The sequence below is a fragment of the Argiope bruennichi genome, chromosome 1 (assembly GCF_947563725.1).
Source record: "Argiope bruennichi chromosome 1, qqArgBrue1.1, whole genome shotgun sequence".
NCBI lineage: Eukaryota > Metazoa > Arthropoda > Arachnida > Araneae > Araneidae > Argiope > Argiope bruennichi.
In genome coordinates this window covers 113347497-113361897 of record NC_079151.1, presented here as the reverse complement: position 1 = coordinate 113361897, position 14401 = coordinate 113347497, and the positions used below count along the sequence as shown (strand labels likewise).

At 29.4% G+C, this 14401-nt stretch overlaps 1 protein-coding gene across 1 annotated transcript; it reads right to left on the bottom strand.

The window, feature by feature from the left end:
* Positions 1-11219: 11219 nt before the first annotated feature.
* On the bottom strand, positions 11220-11978 carry LOC129967152 (39S ribosomal protein L43, mitochondrial-like). The gene has a single exon (XM_056081849.1). It carries the CDS (start codon positions 11866-11868, stop codon positions 11299-11301), a length of 570 nt encoding a protein of 189 aa, XP_055937824.1. The 5' UTR covers positions 11869-11978; the 3' UTR covers positions 11220-11298.
* Positions 11979-14401: the final 2423 nt, after the last annotated feature.

The following is a 14401-nucleotide window of genomic DNA, read 5'->3' as shown; positions in this document are numbered from 1 at the left end:
TTACTAAGACATTCTCGAGGTGTCGGCTGAAATTCAGCTAAAAATAACTCTTTTAATTTCTCATAATCCGACAAATCCTGCTCAGTTGCATACGTTAAAACATTATTAGCTTTAACCCCTAGCAAATTAATTAATATCTCAGCTTGGAAGTCTTTAGGAACTTCTTTAATAATAAATGCCTTTTCTAAGGAAGTAAAAAACAAATGCATTGCCTCGGGTTTATCAGGAACAGAAATTGTTAGTGTTTTAATACTTCTTATTAAATTTTCAACACTAAAAGGCACGTTTGATCGCTCACTAGGCAATGATTGTTTTTTCAATTTTTCTAGCTCAATCTCCTTCTCGAGTCGGGCCAATTTCATTCTTTCAATCTCTAACTTGGATTGTTCAGTAACTGCCTTAGCCGTACGATCCTCAACGATCGATTTGATGACGCCACGGACAAATTCTTGATCCGTTTTAAAAACATCAGAATTCTCAATTAATTTCTTAAGTTCCAAAATTTTAGCATTTTCTGACACAGTTTCACCGAGTTCTTCGGCAAGTATTTTTAAATCACACTTCTTTAAATTATTCAAGATACTCATTTTCAGAAATATGAAAGACTAAATATAAAACAGAAGTAGCACAATACCTTTTAAAATTTGCTGTTCACCGGCTTCGAGCCCCCATGGTTGTGGGTGTGATGGGTTTTAATGCATCAGTCCACTTGGATTAACTTAATCTTTTTATTCTTGATTAACAATTGATGATTCTGATGAACTTTACAAATGAGAATTCAGTGATGAAGGAATTTATATTACATGAAGATGGATAGTTGATGTTGTTTAAAAAGGATCTTTCCCACCTACGCGTGGTACACTGGCGTTTGCAGAGGAATTCTTCAACGTAAGAATTCCAGTTTCGGTCCTTTCTCAGAGTATCACGGCTTCTCGGTTTCCGGTCGCACCCTTCTCGGCGGACGTCCGTTCTCTCCCCTTGTCTAGTGAACTCTGAACTCTGCCCTTCGACTGCTGGCTATCACCGGATGAACTCAGAGTGCCCTCTCGTGGAGTTAATTACCACACACATTATATAAATAGTTGTTTAAATATTGATAATTTTGATGATTTATATTGTATATTAATTGAACAATTTATTCAACCCAATATTGTTAATTTTTCTGATTTTTCACAATTGAAATTTAATTCAAAAAATGGTAAATTAGTTTATTATTTCCATCAAAAATTAAATTATGGCAGACAGTTAGGCCTTAATCCACAATTGATTTTAGAAGGTCTTACTGATGAGCTGTCAACTCAACTAAAACAATTAGTTAGCATAAAAGCTCCTAATACCCCTATAGAATGGCTTGCAATAACAGCTAAATTATTAAAAATGGAAGAATCTTCAGAACCAAACCCAGGCAGGTGTAATGAAACTAAAATCAGAATAAGACAACCAGAACCTTTTACACCTAGGCATAACTTTAATCATAAATTTCAAAATTCTTTTACTCCTCGAGCTCCCAATAATTTTAGACAAAATTTTCATAATTCAATAAGTCCACGTCCCAATAATTACAATAACTATAATCATAATTTGCATTTTCAACAAAGATTACCACCTTCTCCCTGTAGAATTTGCACTGAAATAGGTATTCCAAATGTTTATCATTGGACACAAACATGTCTTTTTTATCAACCTCACTTTATAACCAATACTCCAATAACAGCCAATGTGACTTCCCCGTGCAAAGAAGTCCCTCTTGGCTGTTTTCAAAATTCTCAAAGGAGACCAAATTCTTCTAATGAAGCCCCTTGCCCAGCACAGTTACAATTATTAGTGTCCAGACACATCTCAACTTTACCAAGTCTAGCTAACTTAGACAATGTTTATAACCATCATAGTAATATAAATATTGTTATTGACACAGGATCCACTCTTTCAATTATATCTGCAGATATTGTAAAAAAACTTAACTTGACAAGAAAAAATGTATACCCTATTCGAGTCAAACAAGCCCATGGAACGTTCCAATTAACCCAAATTTGTGACATATATTTAAAAATTGGCCAAATAAATAAGAAAATCAAATTATATATTATGGACAATCCTTTAACATATATTATTTTAGGACTACCAGATTGTAGTTTATATAAATTAATTATAGATTGTGACAAAAATAAAATATTTCAAAATGGACAAATTATTACCAATTTGCATACCAATAATAATTATCTGTCTTTACATATTGTTGAAAATGATAACACTAGTGATAATAAGGTCAGGGTAGTGAATACCTCAGAGGAAATTTTCCCACCTCTGACTGTAAATAAACTATCTGAACCTGTATTGTCTCTGGTGTCAGAATATTCTCATGTGTTTGCAAAAAATAAATATGATGTTGGTAAAATAAGAATGGAACCTCCTAGAATAAATTTAACATCTGATTTACCAGTTTCACAAAGGGCTTATAGAACCGCTGCTACTGATGAAATTGAAATAAACAAGCAAATTAAAAATTTGTTAGATGCAGGTTTAATAAAAGAATCTACTAGTAATTATTCCTCCCCTGTAACATTAGCATATAAAAGAGTTGAAAATAGAAAAAGTAGACTTTGTATTGATTATCGTAAAATTAATTCCCTTTGTAAATCTGAGGCAGAGCCTCTCCCTAGAATAGATACCTTGTTAGATAAATTAAGTACTGCTAAAGTTTTTTCAACTTTGGATCTTGCATCTGGATATTGGCACATACCCTTGCATGAACAAGATAAACATAAATTGGCATTTGTAACTACTGAAGGTTTATATGAATTTCAAGTCCTACCTTTTGGCTTTAAAAATGCACCTGCAATATTCAATAGAACTATTCGTAGAATTTTAAATAAACATAAATTTTCCAATTTTGCATGTCACTATTTTGATGACATAGTAGTTTTCTCATTAGAGGAACACTATGATCATTTAAAACAGATTTTTCAAATGTGTAAAAAAGAAAACATTAAATTAAAATTTTCTAAATGTGTGTTTGCTCAAGATAAAATTAATTTCTTGGGGTATGAAGTCAAAGAAGGATGCATTTCTCCTGATAATCATAATATTGAAAGTATTAAAAAATTACAACCTCCAAAAAATGTCAAGCAACTTCAAGGTTTTCTTGGCTCTGTAAATGTTTATAATAAGTTTATTGATTCTTATGCTAAAATAAGAGAATCCTTAAATAATCTTCTTCAAAAAGATACATCATGGCAATGGACAGAAGACTGTCAAAAAGCTTTTGAAATGTTAAAAAATAAATTGATAACTAAACCAGTGTTGCAACTATATAACCCTAATTTACCTCTTCATGTTTTTTGTGATGCATCTCAGGTAGCCATTGGAGCTGTTCTAAAACAGCCTGACTGTTCTGGTAAATTACATCCTGTATCTTATCATTCAAGGACTTTACGATCTTATGAAAAAAATTATTGTATAACTGAGTTGGAATGTTTAGCAATAATAGATGCCCTTGATAAATTTTATTACTATTTACATGGGAAAAAATTCATAATCCATACTGATCATGCTGCTCTTGTTTGGCTTAAAAATGTAAAAAATTTAAGGGGAAGATTATTTCGTTGGTCTTTAAAACTAAGCATGTTTGATTATGAAGTTAAATATTTAAAGGGAATAGCTAATGTTGAAACTGATATGTTATCAAGGCATCCTACAGCTCAATATCTCCAACATTCTGTGCATTTATTGGAATTAGATGAGATAAAACACTATCAAAATTTAGACAATTTAGATGATACTAAATATAAAAATATTAATGATGTACTTGTAGTTAAAAAGAAAAATTAATTTAAAATAGTTGTACCTTTTTCTCTTAGGAGAAAAGTTTTGCAAACAGCTCATGAACAATTTGGGCATCCAGGCACTCAAAAAATGATAAATTTAATTACTCCTCAGTATTATTGGCCTCATATTACTAAAGATATTGCACTTTTTGTTAAACATTGTGATATTTGTCAATTAAATAAAAAGAAAAAGCAAAAAAGATTTGGCCTTTTACAGGCTGTGCCCCCCACAGATCGTCCTTTTGAATGTCTTTCTGTTGATACTGTTGGTGGATTTAACTATTACAATTCAACTAAAAAATTTCTTCATATAGTAATTGATCGTGCGACTAGATATGTTTGGGCCTTTCCTTCTAAAAATGAAAATTCTGAAACTTATATTAATATATTAAAGCAAGTTTTCCAAATTCAGGTTCCTTCCAAATTATTAACTGATAGAAATGGTGCTTTTACCTCATCTAAATTCAAACATTTCCTCAGAAATTACAGTGTCAAGCATCTGTTAACATCTTTACATCATCCACAAACTAATGGGAAATGTGAAAGAGTTCACCAATCAATAGTAACTAAATTAAAATGTAAGGTCAATTCTTCTCCTACTAAAATTCCTTGGACTAAACTTTTAGAAGAAGTAATCAATGAATATAATTTAACACCCCATTCAGTTACAAAATTTCCTCCTGCATATTTGTTATTTGGCACTTTACCTTATCCTCCTCCCTTAACTCAAAATCAATTCTATCCTCCAGTAGAAGAAGCAAGAAAATTAGCTAAAGATAATACAATAAAATATCATGATAAAAATAAAATAAGATATGATGCTAGATTTATAGATTCTCCATTCAAACCTGGTGACATTGTAATGTATGAGGAATTTAATTACCCTAATCGTAGAAAATTATCTCCAGTATTTTCAGGTCCATATGAAATAGTAACTAAAATTTCAGATGTAAATTATGAAATAACTAAACCAAATGCATTAACAAACAAAGCTACTGATATTGTCCATGTATCAAAATTAAGAACATATTATCCACCAGAAAAATTAAAATTAAGTCATGAATAATAATTTAAATTTAAAAAATAAAAAAGTTCTTTTATTTCTCATGTTTCTTCCACATAACACCACTTAGGTTGGCCCGTTGTCTCCACTCGTAAGAGTTAGTTTTTCTTTTCTTCATGATGATGATGTGATAGGCGCCATCACAACATATATTCAAATACCTCAGTCTTATTGAGATGTGAGTATAGGGTCAACCTCACAATTAATTTCTATCTCTTTCTATTTTTATCCTGGATATGTTGTTCTCCACTTTGGAAATAAATATTCCTGGATGAGAGTAGAGAGAGAATAAGAATTACGCCCCCTTTTCTTCATGTCCTAATTTTGGGTCATTAAGTTTCACCCACTACTAGAAAGTGGTGGACAAGGTTTTACTATTCACCACTAATTGGCTAACTAGTGGGTTAAAGTTTTTCTTTCACAAATACACATTTTTATGTCATTTGTTTTAAATATTTATATTATAAGAATATTTTGAATCTCATATTATTTTCAGATTCAAGTGTTACAGTCCAAAATCAGAACTGTGTTGATATATTACTATTATATAAATTTAATTTGTTATTCCATTATTTTACATTCAATTTGATAATTTTGGTGAGTCTTCTACTATTTAAAGGACACTGTGTACAAACATTCTTTAGAGACATTCCTCATCAAATAGAGACAATCTTACAGATTGAGAGACAATAGACTGAGTTTCTGCAGAAAATCATTTGTATATTGCATATTTTAATATTATTATTTTTGGTGTTGTTGAATATTTATCCAATATATTCACAGATTCATATTACCTTTTTTGTGCTTTATATAATCTTGTTAAAAATCATTTTTATATTATTGTAAAGGTAAGGGAAACTCGGGTATCACTTTTAATATGCTTTTAAATTTTAGTTTCTTACTTGACCAATTTTTGATTTTGACTTTTAATTTTAGTTTCTTACTTGGCCACCACTGTAAGGTAAGGCTGTATGTCGAGGGCCCCGACATACTTCCGCGTCTTGCAGTGGGGGGGGGGAGGAATTGTAATGATATTTTAACTCTAATTTCAATTTAATTAATTTTCATAATAACTTCATCTTAATTTAGCCCATAGTAACTTCATTCTAAAATATTCTCTTATTTCGTGATCCAATTCCACTGTCTCTACTTAATTAATTCAAGAGAAGCTTTGTTGAATCAGCTAAAATCTAACTTTCCCACACTACACGTGAAGAGATAACATACCGCTGATCAAGCAAATTCTTTTTTAAAATCTCCCTGTGTTTCCCCTACCTTGTCCACCCGTGTAATGAAAATCCCTATCGAAATCTAATAATACATTAGCACTGTAAAGAAATATTTTCCCTATCAAAATCATAGGTTATATAAGACCAGGGATAAAATGTCCAAGAGCTCTTCCTTCATTCCTTTCTGTGTCGTTCTGTGTGCTCGTCGCTTGTACATATGCTTGCTTCTTCAAAATGAAATAAAACGACGTCACGAAATTAAAAGTATCTTCATTGTCTTCAAACTGCATCATGCTTCACAACAAATAATATTACATATATATTTATATATGTAATGATATTTTAAAATTTAATTTAATCCTAATTAATTTCCAAATTTTTTTGTCTAATTCAGCCCATGCCAAAGTCATTCTAAAATATTCTCTTATTTCCTGATCCTATTCCACTTTTTCTTTCTAATTAATTCAACTGAAGCTTTGTAAAAATGATTGCATCAGCAGTTCCCACCGAGTGAAGGGATCCCTCTGTTTCTCTTATGAAGGTCGACACTTGTGCTAAATTCCAATCAGGATCAACACGTGTCAGAAATCTCATGTTAGATCAGTGATAAAATGTTCAGTTGGACTTCATTTTTCTTCTTTTCTCTCTGTATTGTGTGTTCGTCATTCCTGCTTGTACATAATGCGTGCTTCTCCAAGATGAAATAAAATGGCGTCAAGAAATCGAAAGTCTCTTCGTTGTCTTCGAAACTGCCTTCTGATAAGAAAAAATATATATAATTGAAATGCAGAAGTACTAAAATTTTTGTTATTCAAAAAAGAACATTGGATTAAAGGGAGGAATGAGTCAAAACATTCCTAAATTAATCACTTTTAATGATATTTCTGTCTACAAACGTTTGCTCACCAATACAATGTCACAAACGTAAGAATCCTCTGTATGAGGTGTTTAAGTTATTATATTTAATAAAATGTAACAACTGTGACAATTTATTAATAAATTTTCTGTAAAATTTCATTGTATATGTAGTTTAAATCTGCCATATATCCTTTTACTTGATACTTTGTTTGCCCAATTTATCAGATATAATTATATAATTTTATTAATAAGATTTAAAATTTGCAATTTTCTTAAAAAATTTGGTTATGATTTTTGTATTTTATATTATTTGCAATTAAAATAATCCATTGAATTATTGTCCTATTGAAATTTTTGAATATTAATTCATTGTTATTTTGAGAAAATTTTAAATAAAACTAAAGATTTTATCAAATAATGACTAAAAATCAAAAATGTTTAAAATTATGTATTTTGAGAAAAAACAATTAGTTCGAAGTTCATAATGTATTTCAGGTAAATTCAGAACCAAGCAATGAAGATATATCACCTTGAGTTGCATTAATTTAAATTTGTGAGTTAGTAAACTAAAGTCAATATTGACAGAAAAGAAATATTGAATTGTAAATAAATGCTATTACCCACTGCCATTCCACAAATATTGAATTTGGCTTCTTGTTGCATTATTGCAATGATTTGCAATACATTTTAATTTCAAGTAAATGTGACATAAAAGGGCATTATTTGAAATAAAAAAAAAATGTAACAACAATATCTGATTTCTGAAATCTACATTAAATTTTCTTTAAAATGATATGTAATAGTTTGCATTTTGTGAAATATAACATTTTCTATAAGCATACAAAGTTAAAAAACATTACGATTTTCAAAAGTGTCCACAATTTTGGCTACCACTGTTGTGTGTGTGTGTGTATGTATGTTTAGACTAATATTTCTAGGGATTTGACATGGAAATATTTTAACAAGTTATGTTATTTTAATATATTTTCTTAATTAAAATTATAATCTGAAGTAATGATAAAGGAAACTGTGTCTGTATGTTGGTATTTTATACGACTGACCTCTGAACTCGGAGTATGATATTTAACATAAATATACTTTGGATAATGGGCATGTCTATTTTTTTCCTATCAAATTTTAGTTAATTTTTTAGGTTATGAACTTTTAAAAATATAATTGTTTAAAAATAATTTGCACTCCACCTTAAAATACGAAATCTTTTTCAAAATACCACTTAAGTCACCATACAATTTTATCTATAATTTTAACATTTTTATGCACAATTCATATTAATGTATTGTTTCAGTGATATTCAAACTATTTTTGTTACTAATAAAAAAAGTAATTATATATTACTTTTATTTACAAATAATAAATGAAGATACTACTTTTTTTATATTTGATAAAATCATTTTTTATAGAATTTGTTCATAAAGATATTAAGTATAATAGTAAATATATTTTTTAATTTGAATGATTATAGTTATTTTTTAATCAGCATGCTTTAATTTTACTAACATGCTGTTAAAATATGTTGCATTATTTTAATGTTGGAATTAGCTGTGAATTTTAATAAGGAATAAGAAAGTGAAGTTTGCATCGACATTGTGAAATAATAAGCAGCAAACAATCAAATTATGCGACTTGATGATATTAGGAACAATAAAATAAATGCGAGGCTACTATAAAACAGTTTTAAATGTCTGTCTCAATCTGAAAATTTAAAATTCTTTGTTAATGGAACCATGAGCATCCAACTATATACAATGAAATTCAGTCACTACTACAATTGAGCAAACAGGTCACCAAATGCAACTATTTAGAAATGAAATGTGACATATTTTTTTTTTTTTTTCACAATTCAAATGCTCTTCGACTTAATAAAGAATGTTATTAAATAAATGCTTTTTATTTATCTAAATTTATTGCTAAGAAATATTTTTTTATTCAGTAAAAATTGTGTATAAGATTTACAAAACTGCAAGCAGAGGCAAACATGTGAAGGTGAGAAATCAAAGAGTAAATGCCAAGAGGTGAGAGCAGAAGTGAGAATTTCAATTTCTTATGAAAAATTTTTTGAAAAAAATCAATTTTTGTTTTCTAAATTCTATGAGCTTTCCTGGACCTTTCATTTTGACAACAGAAAGCAAAAATGAAATATATATTCGACAAATATTATATGTATGTGTAATTCCTGTAATTTAAACTGTTTAAAATTAAGCGGCAGTATCATATGAAACTCGTGTACCAAAAACAATTGCTTGCTCAACTAGAAAATAGGTAAAAAGGTTAAAATCCCCTTCTTGAATTTATAAATTCAAAACATTTTCACAGTCTCTTCTGCCTAGTGTTAAAAATGATACCTTACTTTCAGGCCATAGTCTAAAAAAGAACTTGTAAAAATTTCTAAATTATTTTTATAGTATCGATATTTTTGAAAAAGCATTTTATATAATATATTAAAAATATATTTTTATATAATATATATATATTATGGAGTGTCTGGTCAAATTAATAAAGTTCCTTACATATTTATGGCTATTCAGTGTCAGGTAGAATATTACCTGCAAACACAAATTGCTGCTTTCGATCCCAGAAATGAATTTAATTCAATCATATGAGATAATTTTACAAGATCACTCATAAACAGTATCCTGGTCAATAATGCTAATTATGAGTTATTTCATAATTGGTAGTCTTTAACAGTTTTGCGAACAAAATCATCTTTAAACAGATTATACTCCTTAAACTATCACTCACTCTATTCTACTATTTATAGTTAAATATTTCTATTCAGTATTATATGCTTAGTATATCTATCTTTTTACAGAACAATTGGAATTGAAAAGATGAATAAAATTTTAAATGGTGATGTTTAGATTAGAAATTTTTACTGAACATGCATACTCAAATAAATAAATAAAATGATATTCTAATTAGTGGATAATTAAAGAAGGATTATTCAATTACAACCACTTCTATAATATGGTAATAAATAAATAAAAAAGAAAACATTTGAATGTATTAATAAAATTAGGAAAAATCTTTTTTAAGTTCTAAAAGCAATAAATGGCATAAAGAAAATGTTTAGAATGAATAATATAAATGAAAAGTTTTGATTTGAAGTTTTAAAAATTAAATCTCCAATATTGTTTTCTTGCTTGATTGTTTATGCCAACATTATTTAAAAAATAATTCTTATTAATTTATCTAGTCATTAAAACATTTTAAAATTATTATATAAAAATATTAACTAATCTAGATTGATGAGATTAAACTATTTTACCATGAATATACATAAGCCTCATACTTTGGAGAACTCTTATATATGAAATTAATGTATAAAAAGAAGTTTAAGCAATATCAATATAAATAAATTTTATGCACTTACAGTATCTGAAAACTTTTATTTTTGGGCATATTAAAATAATTAGGTAAGAAAAATAAAGGTTGGGGATAGTGAAAAATGAGATGAGAATCAAAAAAAGTTATTAACAGTATTTCTGATGTGCTTTGAAAGGGGGGGGGGAATTGAACAGTGAGCTCGACAATTCTTAACTTCTGATCATTGTTGAAAATAAATTACATAACGAACTAACATAGATAATAATTTTGGAAAGTACTAGATACATTTCCTAGGATTTTGCCATGTAAATTATTAGCAAGTAAAAGGGAATGATATAAAATTGTCAAAAATATTATTGCTATATACTGTATGTTACTGATATATATAATTAGGTGGCAATTTTTATAACAGAAGTGATGAAAAAGTTTATCCTTGATTTCAGATTATGAAAACATCTGAATTTCCACCAAACAAAATAAGATATATATATAACACAATTGAGGGTATTGGAAGTGAAAACTAGCAATTTACATGAAACCAAAACTTGGAACCACATGGATGTAATAGCGCTATTTTGGAGCAATCTAAAATGGAGGAAAATTGGCGAAATTTGTAGAATTTGGCGAGGGTCCGTACCTTAAACTTTACTTTTACCCTTATTTTTATGATACAGATGGGAAAATAACTATAGATCTGACAAAAGAATAATAAGTTTACTTTTTTAAAAAACATTACTTAAGAACAGAATCAATAATAATAATATAAAATTAACTTTAGTATGTTCCATTAAATAAATAAATTTACTAACAAAAAAAATTAGCATTTTAAATGCATTTCAATAAAAATGCAATGGTTAAATGTTAGATAAATTTCAATGTTTAATTGATTTAAGGCAAAGCTAATTTCACAATGCTTTATTGATACAAATTTTTTGTTCTTTACACAATGATTTTACTGGATATATTTTTACATAAAATACTAATTTACAGTTTTGGATGATTGACTTTCTTCCTCATTTTGATTTTCACATGTGCCAAAATTTTTGGCTATTTCCAGAAGTTGCTCTGTTGCAGTTGGGAAGAAGGTATGAGCTTTGGACAATTCATCATTTGGAAAGTCTGTAACATTTAATGCTGTTGACTTATTTGTGAAGGGATTCCATACGCCTTGAATGCTAGGAGTGTCTGTATGGTGTCTTTTTATAAATCGAGAAATAGGAAAACCAGACTGAGTTCGGGCGAATTCAACCCATTTTACAATTTCATCTCTCGATTTTTTTGGAAAAGACAAATACTGAGTATTACCGTTTAAATACTCCATTGTTATACTAGGAGGGCCTACACGACGAGGTTTTAAATACACAACGACCCCTGGATTAGATCTCGCAAAATCCACCAAATCTTTTTCGATGTATTCTCTCAAACCATTACTGCCTCCATGTGTTTTAGAAAACCTCAATGTTATGCGTTGTAACTGATTAACATATCTTCCAATTCCATTTTGCAGAACACTTTTCACATAAGTACTGGGATTTACAATATTTGACATTTCTTTCCACGAATTTTAAAGTGGACACGTTTACGATTTAAAAAATCTCCAACATCAAAATAATTCTGCCGAATGTAAACAAATAAGGAAAGGACGAAAAGTATAACTGAGTTTAGATGTTACATTCCTGTTTCGTAAATTCCCACCAACCGACTTTACTTGCATATCAGCTGTGCTGCTCAGCTACTCAAATCGGTATTCTCCAGACCAAACCGACTTTCGATTTCCCCCTGTTTTGCTCCATTTTTTTATCATCCGACAACGGATGATCACATTCTGATCAACTGTTTTGCGGATGCAGTTGCCGCCTTGTGATGATTGCGAGATGGAAAAGTTAGTAATGCTTAGACTAATAAATAATCTAATATAATTGTTTTCGTGTATTTAAACAAGTGATCGTTTCGTGTTTAAACAATTGATCGTTTCGTTGTGAAATTCATCGTTTTTGTTCATTACAAGAAAAGTATTAGAATATTATTTTGAAGAAAATAAAAATTATGCTTGCTATATTTTGATATTATCTAAGATAATTTATGCAAAAAATAGATTTTTACTCGTGTAGCTCATTTTATTTTTGAATGGCTCGTAAGAGAAAATAAAAATAGCTATCAACAAAATATTATAAAATGAAATCAACTTATGCAACGCTAATGCAGTTTTGAGGTCAATTTCATACTTTGTAAAAGGAAAAGGCAAAGAAGCTACAGATAATGGTCTGTTATATGATACATCCAGTTCCGTTTTTCATCTGTCAGTCACATCAGTCAATTTCATGTGTCATCACATGAATAGAATCTATAATAAAAATACCTTCAGAGTGATCAATTCATTCTTGGAATTTTAAAATTTCTTAAATTAAAATTTATTAATTCCCTAAGATATTCCATTTTGAAGCAGTTGGAAAGACATTTTGGGATGAGCCTCGATAGTTTAGAGCTGTAGTGAGATGATGATAACAATATTTTCCTCTCCAGACATCCAACGAAGAATTTAATGGGTACCATAATCATTTATAAGCGGTTCTTGGGTAGAAATGCATTCCGAACCTAGAACGTTTCTCCCCAAGACTGAAACCTTATTATCAGACCATATAGTGATAAATTCTTATAAAAAATGGAAGAATAAATGAATAATTTTTTTTTGTTCAAATCGATTATATATGCCGGCTAAAGAATGCCACTGCAATTATTTATCAACAATCTGAAAGGATCAGATGATTTTCAATTTCCCATAAATCTTAGCTAATAATAAAAATAACATAACAGATAGCCAGAAAACCTCCTCTTCTGCTCATTTATGAGACAATGAAATTGCTTGAAAGTTTTTGCAATTAGATAAGATATTTTATTTTCGTTTATGTGCAAGATTCTAACGAAGATAAGCAATTGGCCTTTTCACTTTTAAATATTCGGAGTTTTATAAATTAAAGAGCATGTCCTCTTTTTAAGACATTCTTTGCTTAAAATATTGGGTAATTTCTCCTAGAATAGTGAACCGCGGTGGCCTGATGGTAAGGTTTCGGCTCATGAGCCTTAGGATTTCAGGTTTGAGACCAGATTCCACCGAAGAACTGTCGTGTAAGGGGGTCTGTTGTACGTTAAATCCGTCACAGCCAAACGTCCTCCCTTTGGTGTGGTGTGGAGAAGGGGGTGCCAGCTCCGATGTCCACCTCGTCATCTGATCGCGGTTCAAAATTACGAGTTCGTCTCAAAATAGGCTTGGTGTTGCTTTACAAAGGGACGTTAATACAACTAAACTAAACTCCCAAATTAGTAATATTTCTGTCTAAAAAAAGTGACCAGTGCATATTCTTATTATAAAAACAAATACCTTATCTCCAAATGAAAAGATAGATATAACCTGCAATTCTTAACACAGATAAAAAGTATTTATTATAATCATTACGTTATTTTATCAACATATTTATTAAATATTAATAAAAAAGGGTAATGTTCTACATAGAGTACATTGAAGCAGTGCATAGTACATAAAGATTACATATACAATGTAACATAATCAACAGATGATGTAAGAGTCTCGGGGTTAAACAGAGCACTTCATTAATATTTTATTTTAATTGCAGTTTTATTCCAAACAATATTGCTTACTGGTGCTTTAAAAAAAAATCTGATTAAATACATTGATCATATATTCAGAATTATTCCGCCGGGCATAATGATATTTTATAAAGATTTAACATTTTTTGCAAGAAAAGCTCGAATGAATAATTTGCATGGTAATGGTATCAATTTTGCTCGCTCAAATAACACTTTAGAAAATTTAAACTAAAAAAAAAAAAAAAAAAAAAAAAAAGATACTGTCATTCCCTGCAATTAAGGAAGCAAAATGGAATTTCAAATCTCAGCTGTTGCATAGTGGGAGAAGGTTATTCAAGCGAGTTCGCAAATTGTACAGACTGTCTATGGCAAAGGATACCGACGTGCTCTGATTGGTCGATTTCTTTCGCACAGACTTTCTATGCTGTAGCAACCCTGTTGCATTGTTGTTTAATTGTACGTACTTTTTTGCCTGC

Bases quoted from the DNA above. Each gene is read 5' to 3' on its own strand.
- LOC129967152 (XM_056081849.1), bottom strand. From the start codon at position 11,868: ATGTCAAATATTGTAAATCCCAGTACTTATGTGAAAAGTGTTCTGCAA.